This window comes from Dendrobates tinctorius, unplaced genomic scaffold (genome assembly GCF_039654945.1).
Source record: "Dendrobates tinctorius isolate UK_male_01 unplaced genomic scaffold, ASM3965494v1 ptg000087l, whole genome shotgun sequence".
Taxonomy (NCBI): domain Eukaryota; kingdom Metazoa; phylum Chordata; class Amphibia; order Anura; family Dendrobatidae; genus Dendrobates; species Dendrobates tinctorius.
This window is the reverse complement of record NW_027361755.1, coordinates 211,997-236,805: the sequence shown is the minus strand read 5'-3', so window position 1 is coordinate 236,805 and position 24,809 is coordinate 211,997. Positions and strand designations below refer to the sequence as shown.

Sequence of the window (24,809 nt, the reverse complement as noted above, 5' to 3'; positions counted from 1 at the left end):
TTTGGCCATGACTGTATATGTAATAAGCTTCCTTTCCTGCACAACTGTCTAAGGCCGGTTTCACATTTGCGCTTTATAGCGGTGCGACGGCCTGCGCACGGCCACCGCTAAGCCCCGCCCCCTGCCGGCTCCCTGCCCGCCCCATCCGGTCATCGCCACCTACTAGCGCACATGGGCGCTTGCGATCTGCGCACCCTATCTTTAGCATAGGGTGCACAGATCGTGCGTTGGTCGTGCGCTAACAGGATTTTGCCGTGCGCTGCGCACTTTTGAAGGTGCGCCCGTGTTCGCCGAACGCAGCATGTTGCATTTCGGCGCGCATGGCGCACGGCAAAATCCTGCTAGCGCACGATCTGCGCACCCTATGCTAAAGATAGGGTGCGCAGATTGCAAGCGCCCATGTGCGCTAGTAGGGGGCAGGGCTTAGCGGCGGCCGTGCGCAGGCTGTCGCAGCACTATAAAGAGCAAATGTGAAACCGGCCTTAATCTGTTGGCCCTCATTGAAAGCTGGATTCGGGATTCTGACACAGTTTCCCCTGCTGCTATTTCTCATGGCAGCTTACAAATCTCCCATTCCTTGAGACCCACAAACAGATTTGGTGGTGGAGACGCCATACTTCTGTCCCCACAATGCACTTTTCAGGTCATCCCCCCAGTTCCATCACTCATTTCCTTTTTTTCCAGACCATCAGGCTTTTCCATCTCCTCTCCTTCAGAGAAGCTGTCATATCATCCCCCAAGCTCACCCACCGACTTCCTTGACCATTTCTCTGCCTGGCTGCCACACTTCATGTCCTCAGAACTACCAACCCTTATCCTGGGAGACTTCAACATCCCCATAAACAGTCCCACTTCTCCATCTGCATCCCAGCTTCTATCTATAACCAGTCCCCTTAGCCTATCACAGATCTCAACCTCAGAAACAGACGGCAACACCCTTGATCTGGTCTTTGTCCAGCTCTGTTCAATCTCCTACCTAGATAACTCTACTATTCCCCTCTCTGACCAAACATTATCTCCTTCATGTTAACAAATCCTCACCCACCCCAGCACACTCCTACCTACCACACATTCTGAAATCTACAAGCAGTCAACCCTCACTTACAAACTCCCTACACTCATCACTGTCCCCAATATCCTCTTTTTCCTGTTTTGATATGGCTGTACACCACTACAATGACACTTTCAGAAGCACTCTGGATCAAGTAGCGCCCCTCACCCTCAGAACCTCCAAGCACAGAGTAAAACAGCCCTGGCTCACATCACAAACTCAATATCTCTAGTGATGCTCTAGGAATGCCGAACACCTAAGGAGGAAAACTCGCACAGCAGAAAACTTCATCCACTACAAATGTTAAGAACCTATAACCTCGCCAAACAGATCTACTTCACCACCTTGATCATCTTACTATCTAACAACCCAAAAAAATGGACACCTTTCACTCCCTCGTCAGTCCGAAAACATTGGCCCCTATCACAGACACTTGTGCTGATGATCTGGACTCACACTTCACAGAGAAAATAAAAGAATATCTGTCAGGAAATAAGCTCCCTGCCACCAAGTGCCGTGATTCCCATTCTGCCATCCTCCCCTCTGGCTTATTCTCCACGTTTGACCCCATCACAAAAGAAGAAGTCTCCAGGCTCCTCGCTTCCTGTCCTACTACATGCACTATTGACCCTATTTACTCACACCTACTCCAGTCATCACTACTCATCAAACTAAAATCTTCAATCTCTCCTCTGGTATATTTCCCTCCTCCTTCAAACACTATCATTACTACATTATTTAACCCCTTTACTCCCAAGGGTGTTTGCACTTTAATGACCGGGCCAATTTCTACAATTCTGACCACTGTCCCTTTTTGAGGTCATAACTCTGGAACGCTTCCATGGATCCCGGTCATTGTTTTCTTGTGACATATTGTATTTCATGTTAGTAAAATTTCATTCATATAACTTGCGTTTATTTGTGAAAAAAATGGAAATTTGGCGAAAATTTCGCAATTTTCCAACTTTGAATTTTTATGCCCTTAAATCGCAGAGATATGGCACACAAAAAACTTAAAGGGAACCTGTCACCCCCCCTGGGCGTTTTTAAGTAAAAGAGCCACCTTCAGCAGCACTAAGGCTGCATTCTGTGAAGGTGGCTCATCCGTTTCTGACCCCCAGTAATGCCAAAATATTAACTTTTATAAATAGGTCCTCATACCCGTATTCAGTCCCATAGGTATGGTGTGTCCCCCTGGTGCAGCCGCCTCCCCGCCGTCAATCATGCCTCTGCAGCGTCTGGGCCCAGCCTCCCATAGCCATCATCAAGTCCCTGCGTGTTGTAGAGGTCCCAGATCCTGCCCAGCAATGTGAATACATCATATCACACACACTGCGGGGCAGTATCTGGGGCCTCCACAACATGCAGGCGTGATCACCTTCACAGAATGCAGCCCTAGTGCTACTGAAGGTGGCTCTTTTCTTGAAAAACGCCCAGGGGGGGAGGGGGTGACAGGCTCCCTTTAATAAGTAACATTTCCCACATGTTTACTTTACATCAGCACAATTTTGGAACTCAAATTTTTTTTTAGGCTAGTTTCACACTAGCGTATTGCTGAGGTGCAGACGGCTGTTGGCTTCCTCTGTGAAGCTCCGTCCATGGCCGCACCTCCGCCGGTCAGCTCCTCCTTCCTCGGCATGCGGACCCTATCTTTTGCTGCCACCGGCGTCGTTTTGACGGTGCGGCAACCCACGCAAAACGCAACGTGTTGTATTTTGGTGCGGTCGCTGCACCGTCAAAACACAATTTGGGAACCAAAATTTTTTTTTGTTACGAAGTTATAAGGTTTAAAAGTTGACCAGCGATTTCTCATTTTTAAAACACCATTTTATTTTTAGGGACCATATCACATTTGAAGTCACTTTGAGGGGTTTATATGATTGGTAACACTTTTGGGTATTTTCTTTCTAAACACTGCACCCCCAAGGTGCTTAAAACCACAATCAAGACGTTTATTAATCCTTCAGGTGCTTCACATGAATTTTTTGAATGTTTAAAAAAAAAAAAAAAAAAAACAACCCAACATTTACTTTTTTTCACAAATAAAATTACTAAAGGGCCAATTTTTTTTATTTTACCAAGGGTAACAGGAGAAATTGGACTGCAAAGGTTATTGTGCAATTTGTCCTGAGTACGCCGATACCTGATATGTGGGGGGGGGGAAACCACTGTTTCGGTGCATGGCAGAGCTCAGAAGGGAACCAGCGCTGTTATGAATGAGTCACCGAAGGAGGGAAAAACAAAAATACAAGCTAAGTCCAGAAAACCGGAGAGGTTGGTAGCTATCGGATTGCAGACCCCTGATCCTATCCACAACAACTAACAGTAGCCATGGGGGGTTCCTACGATGCCCTAGACCCCTCGATCACAGCCGGAGAACTAAATAGGCCTAAAGAAAGAAAGGGGAAATCTAAACTGCCCCAGAGCAGACCCCAAAGCAATAGGCAGCCCCCAACATATAATGACGGTGAAGCAAGATGAAAACACTAACACAGATAGAAAGATAGGTTGAGCAAATGATGGGGCCCAAGCTAACTAAAAAGGACAGGATAGAAAAGCTGCTGTCTGCAATCTGTAAAAAACCCTACCAAAAAAATGTCCCAACCGTCTGATCGGAAAAAGAGGCCCTGAAGTCGCTAGGACTTCAAAAATACTATATCAGCACTCAGGTAAATTCTGAAGACAGAGCAAAGAGACAAACTGATCAGAGACAAAAATGGAACTCAGCACACCCCCGACCGGGGATGGCTGAACTCGAAAAACAAGGTAAACAAAAACTAAAATAAAAACTAATAAGTTCAATAGCAGAGCAAAAACTTATCTTTGGGAAGCAGGAATCAGACTGGTCTCCAAGAATCCAGCAGAGAAATCACAAGCGACTCAGAAGGGCGTCGGCTGCCTTATATCCAGTCAGAATTTCCTGTTACCCAGTCATCAACTACCAGATCAGGTGTTTGGTAATCAGCCTCACTACCTTCCTTCACCAGAAGAGGGAGTTCATCAGACATCGACGGTGAAGGGGAAAATGAACTCACAACACAGCGCCGTTTGACTTTTTCAACGCAAAATTGGCTGGAATTGAGATCGGGCGCCATGTCACGTTTGGAGAGCCTCTGATGTGCCTAAACTGTTCAAACCCCCCACAAGTGACCCCATTTTGGAAACTAGACCCCCCCAAGGAACTTATATAGACATGTGGTGAGCACTTTGAACCCGCAAGGGCTTCACATAAGTTTATAACGTACAGCCGTAAAATAAAAAAATCATTGTTTCCACAAAAATGATCTTTTCACCCCCAATATTTATTTTCCCAAAGGTAACAGGACCTCAAAAGTTATTGTGCAATTTGTTCCGAGTACGCCAATACTCCATATGTGGGGGTAAATCACTATTTGGGCGCATGACAGAGCTCGGAAGGGAAGCAGCAGCATTTGAATTTTTTGGCTGGAATTGAGATCGGACGCTATGTTGCATTTGGAGAGCCCCTGATGTGCCTAAACAGTGAAAACCCCCCACAAATGGCACCATTTTGGAAACTAGACCCCCCCCCCCCAAGGAACTTATCTAGATGTGTGGTGAGCACTTTGAACCCCCAAGTGCTTCACAGAAGTTTATAACGCCCAGGCTTGAAAAAAAAAAATCATTTTTTGCACAAACATAACCTTTTAGTCCCTAATTTCTTAATTTTCCTAAGGGTAACAGGAGAAAATGGACCCCAAAAGTTGTTCTACAATTTGTCCCGAGTACGCTGATACCCCATGTGTGGGAGAAAACTGCTGTATGGGCACACATTGGGGCTCAGAAGGGAAGTAGTGACGTTTTGGAGTGCAGACTTTGATGGAATGGTCTGCGGGTGTCATGTCGCATTTGGAGAGCCCCTGATGTGCCTAAACAGTGGAAACCCCCCACAAGTGACCCCATTTTGGAAACTAGTTTTACTCTTCGGGTCAGCAAGATTACAGCGATACCTCATTGATATCTTTTTTACGTTTTGGCGTTTTTATACAATAAAAACAATTTTATATAAAATTATTTTTGAATCGCTTTATTCTGCGAGCTATAACTTTTAAATTTTTTCGCTGATGACGCTGTGTCACGGCTCTTTTTTTGCTTGACAAGATTACGTTTTCAGCGGTACCATGTTAATTCATATCCGTCTTTTTGATCACGCGTTATTTCACTTTTTGTTCGGCGGTATGATAAAGCATTGTTTTTTGCCTTTTTTCATTTTTAAGGGGTTCTCTTAAGGGGTTACCGGTCGTTACGGACACGGCAATACTAAATGTGTAGTTTTATTGTTTTTTGTTTACAAAAAAATTTATTAGGGAAAAATTTTTTTAGATTTTTTTTAAATTATAGTTACACTTTTTTTTACTTTATTACTTTGTCCCAGGTGGGGACATCACTGTAAAGTTGCAGATGTTGCGATCTGACGACCATTCCATCAAAGTCTGCATTCCAAAATGTCACTACTTCCCTTCCGAGCACCGACGTGTGCCCCATACAGTAGTTTTCTCCCACATATGGGATATCCGCGTACTCAGGACAAATTGGACAACTTTTGGGGTCCAATATCTACTCTTACCCTTGGGAAAATAAAAAAAATTGGGGACTAAAAGATCAAGTTTGTGGAAAAAATATGATTTTTTTATTTTCACGCCCGGGCGTTGTAAACTTCTGTGAAGCACTTGGCGGTTCAAAGTGCTCACCACACATCTAGATAAGTTCCTTGGGGGGGTCTAGTTTCCAAAATGGTGTAATTTGTGATGGGTTTCCACTGTTTACATAGTAACATAGTTATTAAGGTTGAAGGGAGACTTTAAGTCCATCTAGTTCAACCCATATCCTACCCTAACTTGCCCTAACATGTTGATGCAGAGGAAGGCAAAAAAAACCCATGTGACAACAGTAAGCTTCACATTGGGGAAAAAAATTCCTTCCCGACTCCACATACGGCAATCAGACTAGCTCCCTGGATCAACGCAATATTAAGGAGACTAGTGTATATACCCTGTAATATTATACTTTTCAAGAAAGGCATCCAGTCCCTTCTTAAATTTTAGTAGTGAATCACTCATTACAACATCATATGGCAGAGAGTTCCATAGTCTCACTGCTCTTACAGTAAAGAATCCGCATCTGTGAGTATGCTTAAACCTTCTTTCCTCCAGACGTAGAGGATGCCCCCTTGTCCCCGTCACAGGTCTAAGAGTAAAAAGATCATTAGAAAGGTCTTTGTATTGTCCCCACATATATTTATACATTGTAATAAGATCACCCCTAAGCCTTCGATTCTCCAAACTAAATAACCCCAAGTGTAATAACCTGTCTTGGTATTGCAGACCCCCTAGTTCCCTAATAACCTTGGTCGCTCTTCTCTGCACCCGCTCCAGTTCAGCTATGTCTTTCTTATACACCGGAGACCAGAACTGTACACAGTATTCTAAGTGTGGTCGCACTAGTGACTTATATAGAGGTAAAATTATGTTCTCCTCATGAGCATCTATGGCTCTTTTAATGCATCCCATTATTTTATTTGCCTTTGCAGCAGCTGCTTGACTCTGGCCACTAAATGTGAGTTTGTCGTCCACCCATACACCCAGGTCTTTTTCAGTGACTGTTTTGCCCAGTGTTTTACAATTAAGCACATAATTATACTACTTGTTCGTTCTACCCAAGTGCATGACCTTACATTTATCCCCATTAAAGCTCATTTGCCATTTATCAGCCCAAGCTTCTAGTTTACATAAATCCTCCTGTAATATAAAATTGTCCTCCTCTGTATTAATTACCCTGCAGAGTTTAGTGTCATCTGCAAATATTGAAATTCTACTCTCTATGCCCCCTACAAGGTCATTAATAAATATGTTAAAAAGAAGCGGGCCCAATACTGACCCCTGTGGTACCCCACTGCTAACCGTGACCCAGTCCGAGTGTGCTCCATTAATAACCACCCTTTGTTTCCTATCCCTGAGACAGCTCTTAACCCACCTACACATATTTTCCCCTATCCCCATTGTTCTCATTTTATGTATCAACCTTTTGTGTGGCACCTTATCAAAAGCTTTTGAAAAGTCCATGTACACCACGTCCACTGCATTCCCTTGGTCCAGTCCGGAACTTACCTCTTCATAAAAGCTTATCAGATTAGTCTGACAGGAACGGTCTCTTGTAAACCCATGTTGATATTGGGTCATAAGGTTATTCTTCTCCAGATACTTCAGTATAGTATCTCTTAGAAAACCCTCCAGGATTTTACCCACAGTTGAGGTTAAACTTACTGGCCTATAATTTCCAAGTTCAGTTTTTGTCCCCTTTTTGAATATTGGCACCACATTTGCTATACGCCAGTCCTGTGGTACAGACCCTGTTATTATGGAATCTTTAAAGATTAAAAATAGTGGTCTATCTATGACTGTGCTTAATTCCTGCAGTACTCGGGGGTGTATCCCATCCGGGCCCGGGGATTTGTCAATTTTAGTGATTTGTAGACGTTGCCGTACTTCCTGCTGGGTTAAGCAGGTGACATTTAATGGAGAATTTTTAGCCCTGATCATGTTATCCGTCATGGGATTTTCTTGTGTAAATACTGTTGAAAAAAGTCATTTAGCATATTGGCTTTTTCCTCATCCTCATCCACCATTTCACCCAGACTATTTTTAAGGTGACCAACACTATCATTTTTTAGCTTCTTACTATTTATGTAGTAAAAGAATATTTTGGGATTATTTTTACTTTCTCTGGCAATGAGTCTCTCTGTCTCAATCTTTGCTGCCTTGATTTGCTTTTTACAGAATTTATTTAATCTTCTGTATTTATTTAATGCCTCATCACTGCCTACTTGCTTTAATTCTCTAAATGCTTTATTTTTATCTCTTATTGCGCCCCTTACAGCTCTATTTAGCCATAGTGGTTTCCTCCTATTTCTCGCATGTTTATTCCCATACGGTATATATTGTGCACAGGTCCTATTCAGGATGCTAATAAACGTCTCCCATTTTCTTTGTGTATTTTTATGACTCAGGATATCGTCCCAGTTAATTGCACCAAGATCATCTCTCATCCGTTGGAAATTTGCCTTCCTGAAGTTTAGTGTCCTTGTAACCCCTCTACTACACATCTTATTAAAGGATACATGAAAACTTATTAAATTTGTGATCACTATTACCCAAGTGACCCTCAACCCTTACATTTGATATGCGGTCTGGCCTGTTGGTTATTATAAGGTCTAGCAGTGCCCCCCCTCTTGTTGGGTCCTGAACCAGTTGTGAAAGTCAAGTGTCACTCATCGTTGTCAGAAACCTATTACCCTTGCTGGAACTGCAGGTTTCGGTTCCCCAATGTATTTCAGGGTAGTTGAAGTCCCCCATAATAATGACTTCTCCTTGAGTCGCTGCTTCATCTATTTGCTTTATGAGGATATTCTCTGTAGCTTCCATTATTTTTGGAGATTTATAACAAACCCCTATCAGTAATTTATTATTTTTCCCCCCTCCCCTTATCTCTACCCACAGGGACTCTACATTTTCATTAGATTCATATATTATCACGAAGGATGGGTTTTAAGGATGATATCAGGCACATCAGGGGCTTTACAAACGCGGCATGGCATCCAAACCCAATTCCAGCCAGAAAAAGTCAAATGGTGCTGCTTCCCTTCCGAGCTTTGCCATGTGCTCAAATAGTGGTTTACCCCCACATGTGGGTTATCAGCGTACTCAGGACAAATTGCACAATAACTTTTGGGGTCCTGTTACCCTTGGGAAAATAACAATTGGGGTTGAAAAGATTATTTTTGTGGAAAAGTATGATTTTTTAATTTTACGGCTGCACGTTATAAACTTCTGTTAAGCCCTTGGGGGTTCAAAGTTCTCACCACACATCTAGATAAGTTCCTTGGGGGGGGTCTAGTTTCCACAATGGTGTCACTTGTGGGGGCTTTCCACTGTTTTGGAACATCAGGGGCTCTCCAAATGTGAAATGGCTTCCAATCTGAATTTCAGCCAATTTTGCGTTGAAAAAGTCAAACGGCGCTCCTTCCCTTCGGAGCTCTGCCATGCGCTGAAACAGTGGTTCCCCCCCACATATCAAGTATCAGTGCACTCAGGACAAATTGCACAATAACTTTTGCAGTCCAATTTCTCCTGTTACACTTGGTAAAATAAAAAATTGGACCTGAAGTAGTTTTTTTGTGAAAAAAAGTTAAATGTTCATTTTTTTTAAACATTCAAAAAATTCCTGTGAAGCACCTGAAGGTTTAATAAACATCTTGAATGTGGTTTTGAGCACCTTGAGGGGTGCAGTTTTTAGAATGGTGTCACTTTGGGGTATTTTCTATCATATAGACCCCTCAAAGTGACTTCACATGAGATGTAGTCCCTAAAAATAAATGGTGTTGTAAAAATGAGAAATCGCTGGTCAACTTTTAACCCTTATAACTTCCTTAAAAAAAAAAAAAAAAAATTTTGGTTCCCAAATTGTGCTGATGTAAAGTAAACATGTGAGAAATGTTACTTAAGTTTTTGTGTGCCATATCTCTGTGATTTAAGGGCATAAAAGTTCAAAGTTGGAAAATTGCAAAATTTTCAAAATTTTCGTCAAATTTCCAAGTTATATCAATGAAATTTTACCACTAACATGAAGTACAATATGTCACGAGAAAACAGTGTCAGAATCACTGGTATCCATGGAAGTGTTCCAGAGTTATTACCTCATAAAGGGACAGTGGTCAGAATTGTAAAAATTGGCCCGGTCATTAACGTGCAAACCACCATTGGGGGTTAAGGGGTTAATACATCCCAGAATTGTATTTGCCTTTTTTGCTGCTGCATCACACTGTTGACTCATGTTTAGGTTATGATCTATTAGTATACCCAAGTTTTTTTTCACATGTGCTGTTGCTAAGCCCTATTCCTCCCATTCTGTATATGCTTTTTTCATTTTTATTGCCCAGATGTAGTATTTTGGCTTTTAACAGGGAAAAATGCATTCTATTAGGTGCTGCCCACTGCTCCAGTTTATTTACATCTTTTTGAATCCTCTCTGTTATGATTGAGTCACCGTAGGAGGCAGACACAAAAATAGAAGCTACGTCCAGAAAACCAGAGAAGTTGGCAACTATCAGATTGCAGACCCCTGAACCTATCAACACAACTAGCAGTAGCCGTGGGGGGTTCCAACGATGCCCTAGACCCCTCGATCACAACCGGAGAGCTAAATAGCCTAAAGACAGAAAAGGAAATCTAAACTGCCCCAGAGCAGACCCCAAAGTAAAAGGCAGCCCCCAACATATAATGACGGTGAAGCAAGATGAAAAAACACTCACACAGATAGAAAGATAGGCTGAGCAAACGATGGGGCCCAAGCTAACTAAACAGAACAGGAAAGGAAGGTTGCTGTCTGCAATCTGCCAAAACCCTATCAAAGACATAAGTCAACAAGCTGAAATGGAAAAAGACCCTGAAGCAGCTAGGCTTCAAAAACTAAATCAGCACTCAGGTATTTTCAGAAGACAAAGCTAAAGGAATTCAGCACACCCCAGCAGGGAATGGCAGAAATCCAGAAAAACAAAGCAAAACAAAGTCAAAGCACAAATGCAAAAAGCCGAGCAGAAAACTTAGCTTTAGAAGAGCAGGAATTCAGACTTGTCTCCAAGGATCCCACAGAGAAATCACCCGCAGGGCAGAAGGGCGTCGGCAGCCTTATATCCAGTCAGTAACTCCACTCAGCCAGTCATCATCATCAGGCTCAGGTGTTTGATAATCAGGCTCACTACCTTTCTTTACCAGAAGAGGGAGTTCCTCGGGCCTCAGTAGTGAAGGGGAAAATGAACTCTCAACACCTCTCCCTCTTCTCTAGTACTAGCTATCCCTCCTAGCTTTGTGTCATTAGCAAATTTAATCAGTTTACCCTCAATTCCTTCATCTAAATCATTGATAAAGATGTTGAACAATACAGGGCCCAGGACAGAACCCTGTGGTACCCCACTTGTGACACTCTTCCAACTGGATGTGCAGCCATTTACGACCACTCTTTGGGTCCGATCACAAAGCCAGTTATGAATCCACCTAACAGATGCCTTGTCGATTCCATACTTAGCCATTTTTTCAATAAGGATTGTGTGAGATACAAATGCTTTGCTGAAGTCAATATATACTATATCTACAGCATTTCCCTGATCCACCCAATCAGTGTTTGTCATAGAAAGAAATTAAGTTAGTCTGACATGGGGCGTGGCTATGGAGTGAGAGAGGACGCTGGACTGGAGAGCTCCTTACCATCCTGTATAATCCTGCATGCTAGGACCTTTTTCAACCGCATATTCGGGGCTGCCTGGCCCCCTCTGGATACCGGGATCCCCCTGGCCCCCCGCGGGAGGACGGTGAGCGGCCGGTGTGTGAGCGGCTGGAGGAGCTGGAGCGGGCGGCTGTTCCCCCGCGAGGCGGCGGCCATCTTGGGCGCGCGGCTCGGCTGCTGTGAGCTGCGCGTCGGCCCCTACTGCTGCACCGCTGATAGTGCAGTGAAGAAGTCAGCTAGTAAGATAAAGAAGGATGCGGTGAGCGGGGGAACCTTGGAAGACGGGGGTGGACGGCGGGGCCCGCAGGGAGCGGTGGCCATATAGGACGCACGCTCTGCCAGAAGGAGCGCGGTGTCCAGTCTCCAGTGTTGCAGCGTCGCAGGGGCAGCAACCTGTATCCTAAAGGATCAGAGAGGAGTGCGGTGAGTGCCCTGGAAGATGGGCCCTGCATAATTTCCTCTCTCTACTCTGAATCGCTGGCCTGCTGGTGCCATTACAGTGGGGGAATCTGCTCCCCCCTCCCATTGCTATCTCTCTGGGAGTGGGTGTCCCTCCCCCCTGCCATAGGAGCCTTAGTGACATTCTATCTTTGTCTACACGAACTCTGCTCCCAAGCTATAAATGATAAGCGTGGCCCCTGCTGTATACATATAAGTGCAACAGGAGGATTTCTGGACTGTATAATTTCAACTACACTGGGATACTTCTCGGTTCTTAAACATGAATCGGTCTAAAGGATCGACGGCAGCAGAAAAATTGAAGGAATTTGTCAGACCTGACCCCTCTGAGAGCGCACGCCATTTACGCAACACCTCCTCACAATCTCAACGTAAAAATCGTCCCTCAGGAGGTGGAGAGGAGATTGAACAGGAAGAAATGACCCTTAAACAGGCATCTGAACAGCTGATGCAGGCTCTCCCCCTCACCAGGACATCCCTGACAGAGAAAACAGATGATGTTTACACTGAGGTGGGGAGACTCCGTCACGATATGCAGGCCATGAGGGGGCGCATCACGGAGGTGGAGACAAGAGTGTCCCAGGTGGAAGACACCATCACGCTTATGGAGGCTAAGCTAACTAAGGTAGCGGGATCTATGAATGCCTGGAAGCAAAAAGCAGATGATCTAGAAAACAGAATGCGTCGAAACAACATCCGTGTCATTGGTCTGCCTGAACGCTCTGAAGGTCAGCACCCTGAGCAATTCCTAGAGGGTTGGCTTAAGACTTCTCTGGGAGATGAATTCTCCTCGGTGTTCGCTGTTGAGAGAGCCCACACAGTTCCCACCAAACCTCTACCTGCGGGGGCCCCACCTAGACCCTTCCTGGCGCGTCTCCTCAACTGCAAGGATAGAGACACCATTCTGCGCCTCGCACGACAAAAGAGCCCCATCACGTTCAATGACGCTGTGATTTCAATCTTCCCGGATTTCTCAGTTGAACTCCAGAAGCAGCGTGCGCAATTTATCGACATCAAGAAGCGGCTCAGGGAAAAGAACATTGTATATTCCATGATTTATCCAGCTCGGCTTCGGGTTGTCCACGGGGGTTCCTCCGTGTTTTTCACGGATCCGGCGGAGGCTGCCGAGTGGCTGCGGTCCCATAGAGGATCCCCTGCAAAGGAGTCCTAGAATATCTATTTTCATCTGGATCCTCTCATTGCGGGCTTAATCGGAGCTCTCCTGGCGGACACTCAGATCTACAATACCGGACACTGTGTTCAGTGATGGTATCCCCTTGTTTGTTTTTTGATAGAGGAGCGGGACTTTGCTCCTATGTTACTAGGTTTATATTTTGTGGTCTTTTTTTCCAAAAGCTTTAGTTATAGCTTTCAGTGTTACTTAGGTAGAGGTTGCAGCCAATGGAAGTCCTATTATTTGTGTGATGTCTCTGAGTTCTACTTAGGCACCGATACGCAACATGCCCAGATAAGTGGAGATGGGTTCTGAATTAATCTGCATGACGAGGAGTGTGAGGGGTGTCAAGGCCCCCCGGAAAAAGATTAAAGTATTTTCACAAATTAGGCCCTATCACCCTCATATTGTGGCTCTGGTTGAGACCCACTTGACCAGGGATACGCCTCGGAGTGTACAAAAACCATGGGTTCAATGGTCTATACACGCATTTCACACCAGTTACTCTAGGGGGGTCTCATTATTAATACACAAGGACGTTAGATGGGAGGTCCGGGAGGCCCGGAGAGACTCTGAGGGGCGCTTCATATTTGTGCATGCACTGATCAATTCTAGGAAATGTTATTCTGTGTGTTTATAATCCCCCATCCAGCTGGTACGTCAATTCTCCAAAAGGCATTGAGTTTTGCTTTAAACTACCCAGACGCAGATGTTATTTGTATGGGGGATTTAAATTTGGTTATGAATAATTGCCTTGATAGATTGAGACTGGATGACGGGACACAGGATCGGACCCCGACAGTAGCTACATTCCAATTATCGCAGTTTATAGAAGGTAGTGGATGGTTGGACCTATGGAGGACACGTCACCCAGAAACAAGGGAGTATTCTTACCATTCTTCCACTAGGCGTTCCTTATCTCGCATAGATTACATTTTTGGATCTAGTGGTCTGGCGATGTGGGTGAACAGTATTGAACATGGAAATAGAGGGATTTCAGACCACAGCCCAATCATTCTTAGGCTCAGGTTTGGCCCGCCGGGTGGTAGGATAACATGGAAATTAAACCCTTTCTGGCTGAAATTGATCAAGTCACCCGACAGAACAATTGACCAATTACATGTTTTCGTGTCCTCCCACCCCGAACCCCGGAATGTTAATTTATTTTGGGACACCCTTAAGGCGTACTTGAGGGGCTGCCTATCTTTGACAATCTCCTACATCAAACGGGTGACGTCGGGGGAGGATGACAAAATAGAGCAATGATTGAAGGATTCAGAGGCTGCTTACATATCTAATCAAACTAGTGGTAATAGAGTGGGGAGTGGTTAACTGCCCAAAGATTATATACTCAACACATAGACTCCAAGTCCAAACGTAAATTATTTTTTACTCGCCAGTCCTACTTTGAGCTAGGGAACCAGTCTAGCAAATTTCTAGCCTATTTGGTGCGCAGCACAATACAACTAACACAATATTACAGATCCGCAGCTCAGATGGTACAGTGGTGTCCTCGACGGAAGAAATGAGATGTTTCCATGATTATTATAGCTCACTGTACAGTTCAAAAAGTGACATTGGTAACCAGGGGTGTCTAGACTATCAGATATAACGTTTCCCACACTAAGCGCCTCTCAGCGGGCCTTTATGGACGCTGAGTTCACTCTGGAAGAGATAGAAGATGCCATGAGGGATATGGCCTCTGGGAAAGCCCCTGGCCGGATGGGTTCCCTATTGAGCGGTACAGGAAATACCGGGAGATTTTGGCGCCACTTTTATTGCCGGTGTTCCAGGAGATTTTTTTTTTTTTTTTTGGGTGGGGGGGTCATGCCGGAGTCCTTCTATGGGGCTAATATAATAGTGCTTAAAAAGGAAGGGAAGGACCCTCTGGACTGTGGATCTTATCGCCCCTTATATTAAGTAAATGTGGATTACAAAATTTTTACGAAGATCTTGGCAACTAGGCTAAATTCAATTATTTTGGAACTTGTACATCCTGATCAGACTGGCATTATGCCTGGGAAGAGCACCTCCATTAATATTAGACGGGTTCAATCGGTGGTTCAATATAGCTCTCTGATGCCGGACAATAGATGGGCATTGGCGTCTGTTGTGAGTTCATTTTCCCCTTCACCTTTGATGTCTGATGAACTCCCTCTGCTGGTGACGAGAGGTAGTGAAATTGATTGGGATGGGAAGAACCTGTTATCTGAACAGGCGGAGTGTGATTGGACATCTGGAATTTCTGAGTGGATATAAGGCAGCAGACGCCCTGCAGGGTTTGCTGGTGATCCTTTCTGCTCTGAGCTCTGGCATCCAGTTTTAGTTCCTGTCTACTAAAAGCTAACTTTTTGCCCTGCTGTTATTCCATGAGATTTTGTCTGGTTTCCTTAGTGTTTCTATTCAGCCAGTCCTGGTTGGGACTGGCTGAATTCCATTTTTATCTCTGATCAGATGATCTCTTTGCTCTGTTTTCAGAATATACCCGAGTGCTGATATAGTGATTTTGAAGTCTAGAGACTTCAGGGCCTTTTTTCCTATCAGATGGTTGGGACATTTTTGTAGGGTTTTTTGCGGATTGCAGCCAGCGTCTTTTCTGTCCTGTCCTAGCTAGTTAGTTGGGCCCCATCGTTTGCTCAGCCTGTCTTTCTGTCTGTGTTTATCTGTTTTTCACCGACAATACATGTTGGGGGCTGTCTATTGCTTTGGGGTCTGCTCTGGGGCAGTTTAGATTTCCCCTTTCCTCCTTTAGGGTTATGTAGTTCTCCGGCTGTGACGAGGGGTCTAGGGCACCGTAGGAACCCCCCACGGCTACTGTTAGTTGTGGTGAATAGGATCAGGGATCTGCAATCCGATAGCTACCAACCTCTCCGGTTTTCTGGACTTAGCTTGTATTTTTGTTTTCTCCTCCTCCGGTGACTCATTCATAACAGGCGTCGTTGGATGCGGCCAAGGCCTTTGATTCCCTTGAGTGGCCTTTCCTCCACGCATGCTTGCAGAAATACGGTTTTGGAAATAGATTTTTAAAATGGGTTAATACATTATATATGAAACCTAAAGCCCGTGTCATTGTAAATTGTTCCACTTCCGAATCTTTCTTTGCACAGGGGGACTCGTCAGGGGTGCCCCCTTTCCCCGGCCCTCTTTTCTCTTGCAATAGAGGCTTTGGCAATTCGCATAAGAGCTTCTCCTAATATTATGGGTATAGAGATAGCAAATCAGGTAGACACCATAGGCCTATATGCTGATGATATGATAATATTTATGGATAGAGCGGAGGAGACGTTGACGGGGGTGACTGCCACTATAAATGAATTCAGTACATATTCTGGCCTGTATATAAATTGGGAGAAGTCTGCTCTGATGCCTCTTTCTCATGCCCCGATGCCACGACTTGGGACTCTCTCCTTGTTGCCTATTGTACCACATTTTAAATATTTGAGTGTTCATATTTCGCAATCTAGCACAATTGATCTACAACTTAATATATATCCATTATTAGAGATGGTTAAAGTCAAATTTGCGATTTGGAGTAAACTCCAGTTTTCTGTAGCTGGACGCATTAATCTAATTAAAATGATACTACTCCCAAAGATCAGCTATTTTCTCCAACATAGTGCTGTGATTGTGCCCAAGTCTTTTTTCACCAACTTAAATTCCCAAATTACGTCTTTCATATGGGGAAAACTAGGCCAGAACTTAAGCTATCCTTCTACAAAGGCCAAAAAAGGGGGGGTAGCGCTACCGGATTTTTTTCTATATTATCTGGCGGGACAGGCAAGGGCTATAAACAAGTGGATGCCTGGTAATCATCTTCCTAATTCTGAGAGCCATTTGCTTCATGCCGCACGTGCTGATTGCCCACTAGGGTTCTTGGAGATGGAAAAAATAATAGTCCCACGTCTGCTACCCATGCTTCGTCTGGCAAGACTAGTTTGGAGACAGATTAAGAGGGTGGTCGGATTTAGTGATATCATAGCTGAAATGCCCTTATGGAATAACAGTAATTTTCTGACACTGCTTGCCCACCCATCTGCTGAATTCTGGCCTCAGTGCAATGTCTCTACGATAAGAGATATATATGAATGCAGAACACTATTATCTTTTGAACAATTACAAGCTAAGTGCAATGTCCCGAGGTCACAATTCTTCCGATATTTGCAATTAAGATCAGCCTTTCAATCACACATGAGACATGTCGGTATGAATAATGCTATTTCGTCTCTACCCTTGATAGGCATTCTTAAATCACAGGGTCCCCAGGGTCTCATCTCCTCTCTATACACACACATGCTATCGGTGGGGACGGAATCTGCTGTATGCTTGGTTAGGGGGAAATGGGAAAGGCTCATCCCTGATATTCGGGGAGAGGAGTGGGAGGAAATTCTGGAGTCACCAACTAAGGTGTCTCCGTCTTAACAATAGAATGATAATAATAATAAATTTTATTTTTATAGCGCCGACATATTCCGCAGCACTTTACATTTCAGAGGGGATTTGTACAGACAATAGACATTACAGCATAACAATAATCACATACAGTAGATTATAACAAATACCAAGAGGAATGAGGGCCCTGCTCGCAAGCTTACAGTCTATGAGGAAAGAGGGAGACACGAAAGGTGGGTGGTAACAGTTACCCTGATTGTATGGACCAGTCATAATGTTAAGTGTGTAACAGTACAGACACAGAGGGCTAATGGAGGCATAAAGCATGTGGGACCATGATGCAGGGAACCTGGTTATGGTAAAACTTTTGGCTCTGCCACACAGGGATAGATTAGGTTAATGTGTTGGGGTGGTAGGCCAGTCTGAATAAATGCGTTTTCAGGACACGCTTAAAATTGTGGGGATTGGGGACTAATCGTATTGACCTGGGAAGTGCATTCCAAAGAATTGGCGCAGCACGTGTAAAGTCTTGGAGACGGGAGTGGGAGGTTCTGACTATTGAGGATGCTAATCTCAGGTCATCAGCAGAACGGAGGGCGCGGGTAGGGTGGTATACTGAAACAAGGGAGGAGATGTAGGGTGGTGCTGAGCCATGGAGGGCTTTGTGAGTGAGGGTAATAAGTTTATACTGAATTCTGGAGTGGATGGGTAGCCAGTGTAATGACTGGCATAAGGTAGAGGCATCGGTGTAACGATTGGTGAGGAATATGATCCTGGCTGCAGCATTCAAGACAGATTGGAGGGGGGAGAGTTTGGTAAGAGGGAGACCGATTAGAAGAGAGTTACAATAGTCGAGACGAGAATGAATAAGAGAAACAGTAAGAGTTTTAATGATACAACTTTATATCATAAACCAATCATATTTGACTCCGACTCGACTTTTTAAGATGGGCCGTTTCCAATCTTCGGAGTGTCTGAGATGCCATGCATCCGATGCGGATTTTGTTCACATGATTTGGCAATGTCCGATTATAGCACACTACTGGAATGAGGTAACGTCATTATTAACCTCCATGACAGATTCCTGTTCCCCTTGAGCCATTGGTTTGTCTGTTTGGGGTGTGGGATGATGAGACATGGGGACATTGTACGGAGATTTTCTTACGGGAGACATTGTTCATGGCACGGAAGGTGTTGGCACTGCAGTGGATGGGGGGTTCGGATCCCTCCCTCAGGGCCAGGATAGAATTGGTGAACTCGATTATCCCATATGAGCGTACGCTTTACCAAAACAGAGGGTGCCTGGGTAAATTTGAGAAGATATGGGAGAGGTGGAACTCCTCTCACCTCACGTTGTAGGATGGAAATATCGCATGATAAAGAGCTAAATATATAGACATAGGCTGCAAATAGCTGTTTTGTTGTAGTAGTAGTAGTAGTAGTAGTAGTAATGTTTTAAAAGTAGGCAGGCTTTATTATTTGAATAGTAATACATAGACTAATGTAAGGCGGTTGACAGTATGTTTTATTCAGTGCACAGTTGGTATACACACGCTGTTTGACATTAATGCTCTGTGATATGTATGTGTTTTACATGATATTTTCATTGCTGTCAGTTTGCATACTGTATACCCTGCCTTTGGTTCAATAAACTAATTTAAAAAAAAAAAGTTAAGTCTGACATGACTTTTAGTTACAAACCCATGCTGACTGTTTAATCACTTCATTCTTATCCAGGTACTTACATACGTGTTGTTTAATAATTTGTTCAAAGATCTTTCCAGGTGTAGTAGTCAGACTCACCGCCCTATAGTTCCCTGGGTCCAACCTCTTCCCCTTTCTCAAGATAGGAACAACATTTGCTCTTCTCCAGTCTTCTGGGATGTCTCCTGATCTCTAAGAATTTTCAAAAAGTATGGAGAGTGGTTCAAAAATTTCTTCTGCTATCTCCTTTATTACTCTGGGGTGTAATTCATCTGGAACTGGAGATTTGAATTCATTTATGTTAGCCAAGTATTTCCTCACTATCTTTCTGTTTTTAGAAAGCCTGGATTCTTCTATTCCTTTAATAGGACAGTGAAGATCAGTTCATGTTACATTTCCTTTCTGAGAGAAAACAGATGCAAAATAGGAATTTAAAAGTGTGGCCTTCTCAACATCCTTTCTTTCCATTTCATCTTGTAAAAATCCTATAGCATCTTTCAATTTTCCTTTGCTTTTGACATATCCTCAAAATCATTATTTATTGCTTTTGACGTCTCTTGCAAGCCTTATTTCATTGTCAGCTTTAACTAATCTGATGCGTCCACTGCAGGTTCTGCAGACAGCATTATATTCTGCTTTAGATATGCCTCCCTCCTTCCATTTGATAAACATTTCTTTCTTCCTTTTTAGAACGTGTAGTTCTGTGTTCATCCATCCTGGTTTCCTTAAATGCTTCCTATTCTTCCCTCTTTCAGAATTGTTAACATTTGTGCTTTGAGAATCTCATTTTTCAAAATTTACCATCCCTTCTGGACATTCTGGTCCTTAAGGATATCCAGCCATTGGATCCCTCCAATTCTCTGAGTCCCTTAAAATTTACCTTTCTGAAATATAACCTTGAAGTTTGCGTCTTCACAGGTCTTCCTCCTCTACTTATCCAAAAATGTAAAATATTGTGGCCGCTACCTTCTAGGGTCCCAGCCACTCTTACCTCCTCAAACATTTCCTCCCTGTTTATAAGGATTAGATCCCTACCTTTTGGAAGATAAAGTTGTCAGCAAGAGAAGATAAGAATTTGCTTGACCTGTTAGTTTTGCCTGAGAGAGAATCCCAACAAATGTCTGGATAGTTGAAATCTCCCATGACCACTATGTCATTTTTTGGAGAACTTAGCCATTTAATGCATAAAGCGTTCCATATCTTCAGCTTGCACAGGCAGCCTGTAGTAAATGCCTACAATGGTGTCATTTCCGTTCTCTCCTTGTTTTCTTACCCAGTTTCCGCAGAACTCCCAGTCTATGAAGCCTGGATCTCTGTGTAAAAATACGCTTTTCTACCATACAATGAGATCCAAGAAAAGATATATATCTTTTTACAGTGTTAGCCAGTAGATAGATTTGAGGGTCCTCAGCGGTTGATACCTTTTAATGGCTAACTGAAAAATGGTAACAATTTGCTAGTTTTCAAGACTACTCAGGTCTCTTCATCATGTATAGAATCATGGAATATCCCTAACTTCTTTTCATTGATCTTGTGTTCAGCAAATTTGAAATAAAATATTTTGCCAAGTGCTTTAACCGCTTTAGGACCACTGTGGTCCTACTCATCTGCGGTGACGTTCCAAATTGTCACTGTATAGTAGCACAGCTAAATGCAATTGTGCAGAAACTAGAGTAGATCTGGCTGTCAGACAAGACAACTGGAGTTCTCAGAGGAAACAGTTGGTTTATTATTGTCTGGGCCTTCTCTATCGCTGTATATACAGGGCTAAACAATCGCTGTGAGTGCAGTACTAGAAAGCGGACGGTGCTTCCTCCTCCATACACAGCAATCATGTGATCAATGTGTATATGGAGCGAGCCAGATATGCCAGGTTATAAGAGATCCATATTGCTCTTAAACAGCAAGGAGATTGACATTCTTTTCTAATTGGACCTAACATGCCATTTATTTCCAGCTACATGCAGATGAAAATAATATTTAAGAAATCAAAAAAGCATCCCTCACAAGCTATCATAACTTTGTAAGGGGGCACAATGTGTAAAGAAGAATAAATGAATAAAAATAGGAAGTAAAAAACATTACTTGAATATTCAAATGAGAATTTTTTTTTCATAACTCTTTAAAAAGCATGTACAGAAAAAATCTTTTTTTGCCAAAATGGGAATTAGTCCAGTCTTGAACTAATTTAAAAACTGTTTAAAAAATATATTGGACAAAAGCAGTTAATGATTGAAAACAAAAATAACCAATCTTTCCTCAGATGATTACATAGGGTTAGAAGACAATGGTGTACAAACGGTACAAGTAACTACTGAGGTCAGTTATTGGCTGTAGACAGGACTTCACCAGAGCAGCCCTGTGAACAAAATGCAGGGGTAGCAGCATAGTGATGGCCCTGAAAAGGCAGGTGCATTTAGGGGGGTTTAAATGCTTACTTTGACATTAAGGCTATGTGCCCACGTTGCAGAAATGCTGCGGAAATGTCCGCAGCATTTCCGCAACTTCCCGCCGCGTGTAAAACACATGCAGAATTTGCATGCGTTTTCCTGCAAAACACAAGCGTTTTTATTAGCTTGCAGAATGCTAGCGGTTTTCCAAGCGATTTGAAGCATCGCTTGGAAAAGCGACTGACAGGTTGGTCACACTTGTCAAGCATAGTGCAGCATCAATAGTAAAATAAATAATGTTAAAAATAAAAAAAATAAAAAAATAGAGATACAGTATACTTACCCTCTGACGGCCCCCCGGAGTCCTCAGCGACGCTCCTGGTACGTTCTGTTCCCAGGGATGCATTGCGAGAAGGACCTTTGTGACGTTACCTGGGGTGATTCGTGCAATGCATTCTTGGGAACGGAACTTGCCGGCAGTGCCGCGTGCACCGCTGAGAACTCCGGGGGCCGTCAAAGGGTAAGTATATCTCTATTTTTTATTTTAATTCTATTTTTGACAGGAATATGATACCCAGGGCATGGAGGAGAGTCTCCTCTCCTCCAGACCCTGGGTACCATCCGCACAGGAAGCGCTCACTTTATGCATGGTGGGCATAACCACATGTGTAAATTGAGCGTTTCAATGTAATTTTATGGTGGCGGAATCACCGCGATTCCGCAGAAATAATGAACATGCTGCGGATTTTACCGCTATGCGATTCCGCAGCAGTAAAATCTGCAGCATTGACACAGCAACCGCGGAATCCCATAGGATTGCATGTGGATGCATTTTTTTTTTTTTTTAAAGAGTTTCTGCGGCCGCAAAAACGTGGCGGAAACGCTAAAAAAAACGCAACTTGGCACATAGCCTTACAATTTTTTGCCTTTTCTACATTTTTATCAAGGATGCACATTCCAATGAAGAATCCTGCATTTACAAAATGGCCATACAACTCAGTACATTATGAGAATTAATTATAGATCACTGAAAATAGTCTTAAAGAATACAAAAATACATGATAACCGAGAAAATAAAATTAAAAAAAAAAAAATAGTAAAAAAAAACTGATTTTACGGGCATCACGAGCTAATGTGAAGGCAATGACCATGTGGAACATAATGAAATCCATACGTACAGCAGCACAATCCGATCAGCATTTTAATCTATATATACTTAGTTTCCTGACACTTAGCAATTTGGGATTCTTAACATGTGTTTTTCAGTTGTAAAATGGCACAGCATCCCATGGCCTGTCAGTCAATGCAACACCTTTATCACATACAGCACAAGTCATCTTAGAGCTGCAATCAGAAACAGGGATCAAGCTAGATTACATTTTAAAGGGGTTGTCCGGGCTTTTCACAATCTCAGTGCATATCTGGGCTGCAGAATGTTGACAATAAGTAATTTACCTTCTGTGCCTAGTCTGCATGGTTTCCAAGATATCATCTCTTGCTTCTATGAAAAACGTCCAGGGGGGTGTGTTCTGGCATTGAAATGAGAACTGGTCGTTTCCTCCTAAATAGTTTCACTTTCCATAGATCACTGTTCAGCGTGTGTCTGGGGGAGGAGCAGCTGGGTGGTCCTGCTCTGTGCACAGAGGCTGCTAGAGGGGGAGGATTTGTTACTGTGTGAGAAGGGATAGGCTTGTTCATGTGGTCGGGGAGGGCCTGTTACTATGGAGGGTGGGGTTGTTGCTATAGAGGGCATGTTTTTAGTAGAGTAGGAGGAAACGACCACTTCTCATTTCAATGCCAGAACACACCCCCCCGGACGTTTTTCATAGAAGCAAGAGATCTTATCTTGAAAACCCTGCAAACTAGCCACAGAAGGTAAATTGCTTATTGTCAGCATTCTGCAGCCCAGGTGTGCACTGAGATTATGTGAAAAGCCCGGACAACCCCTTTAAACAACTGAAACCCCTTGGAATGAAATTACAATACTTGGCTCATCTTACCATATTGTGCTGAGACTGCGTAGAACCATACATAGTCAATCCATTGGAGGGTGCGACTGACTGTGCCATATCAGCTTCCATAATTCCTCTGCGGTCAATTAAGCTTAAAAGAAAAGAAACATTTCTATTGACGAGAGCTGGAAACCAAACTCCCCTTTTTATTTTTATTACTGGCAACACTATGGAAGTACTCTGGGAATGAGTAAAAAAGCAGGACACACTGTGTTACCAAAGTTTTGTTCCTCAGACAATTTTGAGTTTTTTCATGCTGATTTCAGAAATGACTTCAGATTTTTCTGGTCACGTAAGGTTTTTAGAAATGATACAAAACATTATAATATTCTCTAATAATTCTAAAAATGCATATATGATCTTTTTCTGAAACGGTATATTCTGAATTTTCCACTGAAATAACATAAATCGCTGATCTACACATATGCAAGCACTTATCATGCGAATTTCGTGAAGGCGCAGTGAGAATCATTCGGCTGACCGTGTACAGAGCATACAACATCTCTTGGGCAGGGGAGGAATCAATAGACAATACTGACAGAGCATGGCTGAATGGATCACGACCTTCAATGCCGTTCGCTGTCCCAATGATACGAAGAGAGCAGAGTGATCATGCTTTACAAATGTACAGGATATTCAGCAATGAACAAGAAATCAAAAGAATTTCCTAATCTTCCTTCAGCCATAAGACCAGTGCTACATGATGAAAGTCTTCGTATTCCAAAGCCACCCAAAGAATGGACAAAGATGAACTAACAATGTCAGTGGAAAATGAAACTGCTGCAGACCCAGACTTTGAGAATTCTACATCTAATCCACATCTGTTCAGTCCAGCTGATCAGAGATTTGAAATTATCAAGGAGGCAGGCAGAATTTTTTGGGACCAAAGCTAAAAGAGCGGAATCTCTTATTACCAAGAACAAGAGTTTGTTTTTCGCAGTCTTCAAGAAGACCTTAATCAATTTTTCAACCATATCGACAGTTTAAGCTTTTGCAAATACGTCTTGGGGTTGTTTGGCGCTCTTGGATGCGAACATGACCCGAAGGAATAGCGACTGTTCATTGACTCGTCAGTTTTAAAGTCTGAAGGCTGTTTTACTACACAACGGAAATATCTTTCCTTCTATACCTATTGGACATGCCGTACACATGAATGAAACGTATGAGAATATGGAGTTACTGTTGATCCACATTAATTATATAAATTATAACTGGAACATATGTGGTGATCTAAAAGTTTTTTCATTTCTTCTTGGACTGCAGCTTGGCTATACCAAGTATTATTGTTTTATTTGTGAGTGGGATAGTCATGCACGAGAAATGCACTATTTCAG

At 43.1% G+C, this 24,809-nt stretch overlaps 1 protein-coding gene across 7 annotated transcripts in view; it reads right to left on the bottom strand.

Moving 5' to 3' along the window:
• The window catches only part of ZDHHC14 (zDHHC palmitoyltransferase 14), a 470,395-nt gene that overhangs the window by 253,773 nt on the left and 191,813 nt on the right, over nucleotides 1-24,809 (bottom strand). For all 7 annotated transcript variants that reach the window (XM_073585700.1, XM_073585693.1, XM_073585697.1 and 4 more), the window contains one exon: nucleotides 23,464-23,566. In XM_073585700.1, coding sequence (XP_073441801.1) covers nucleotides 23,464-23,566 — 103 coding nt within the window. The remainder of the gene's footprint in view (nucleotides 1-23,463; nucleotides 23,567-24,809) is intronic.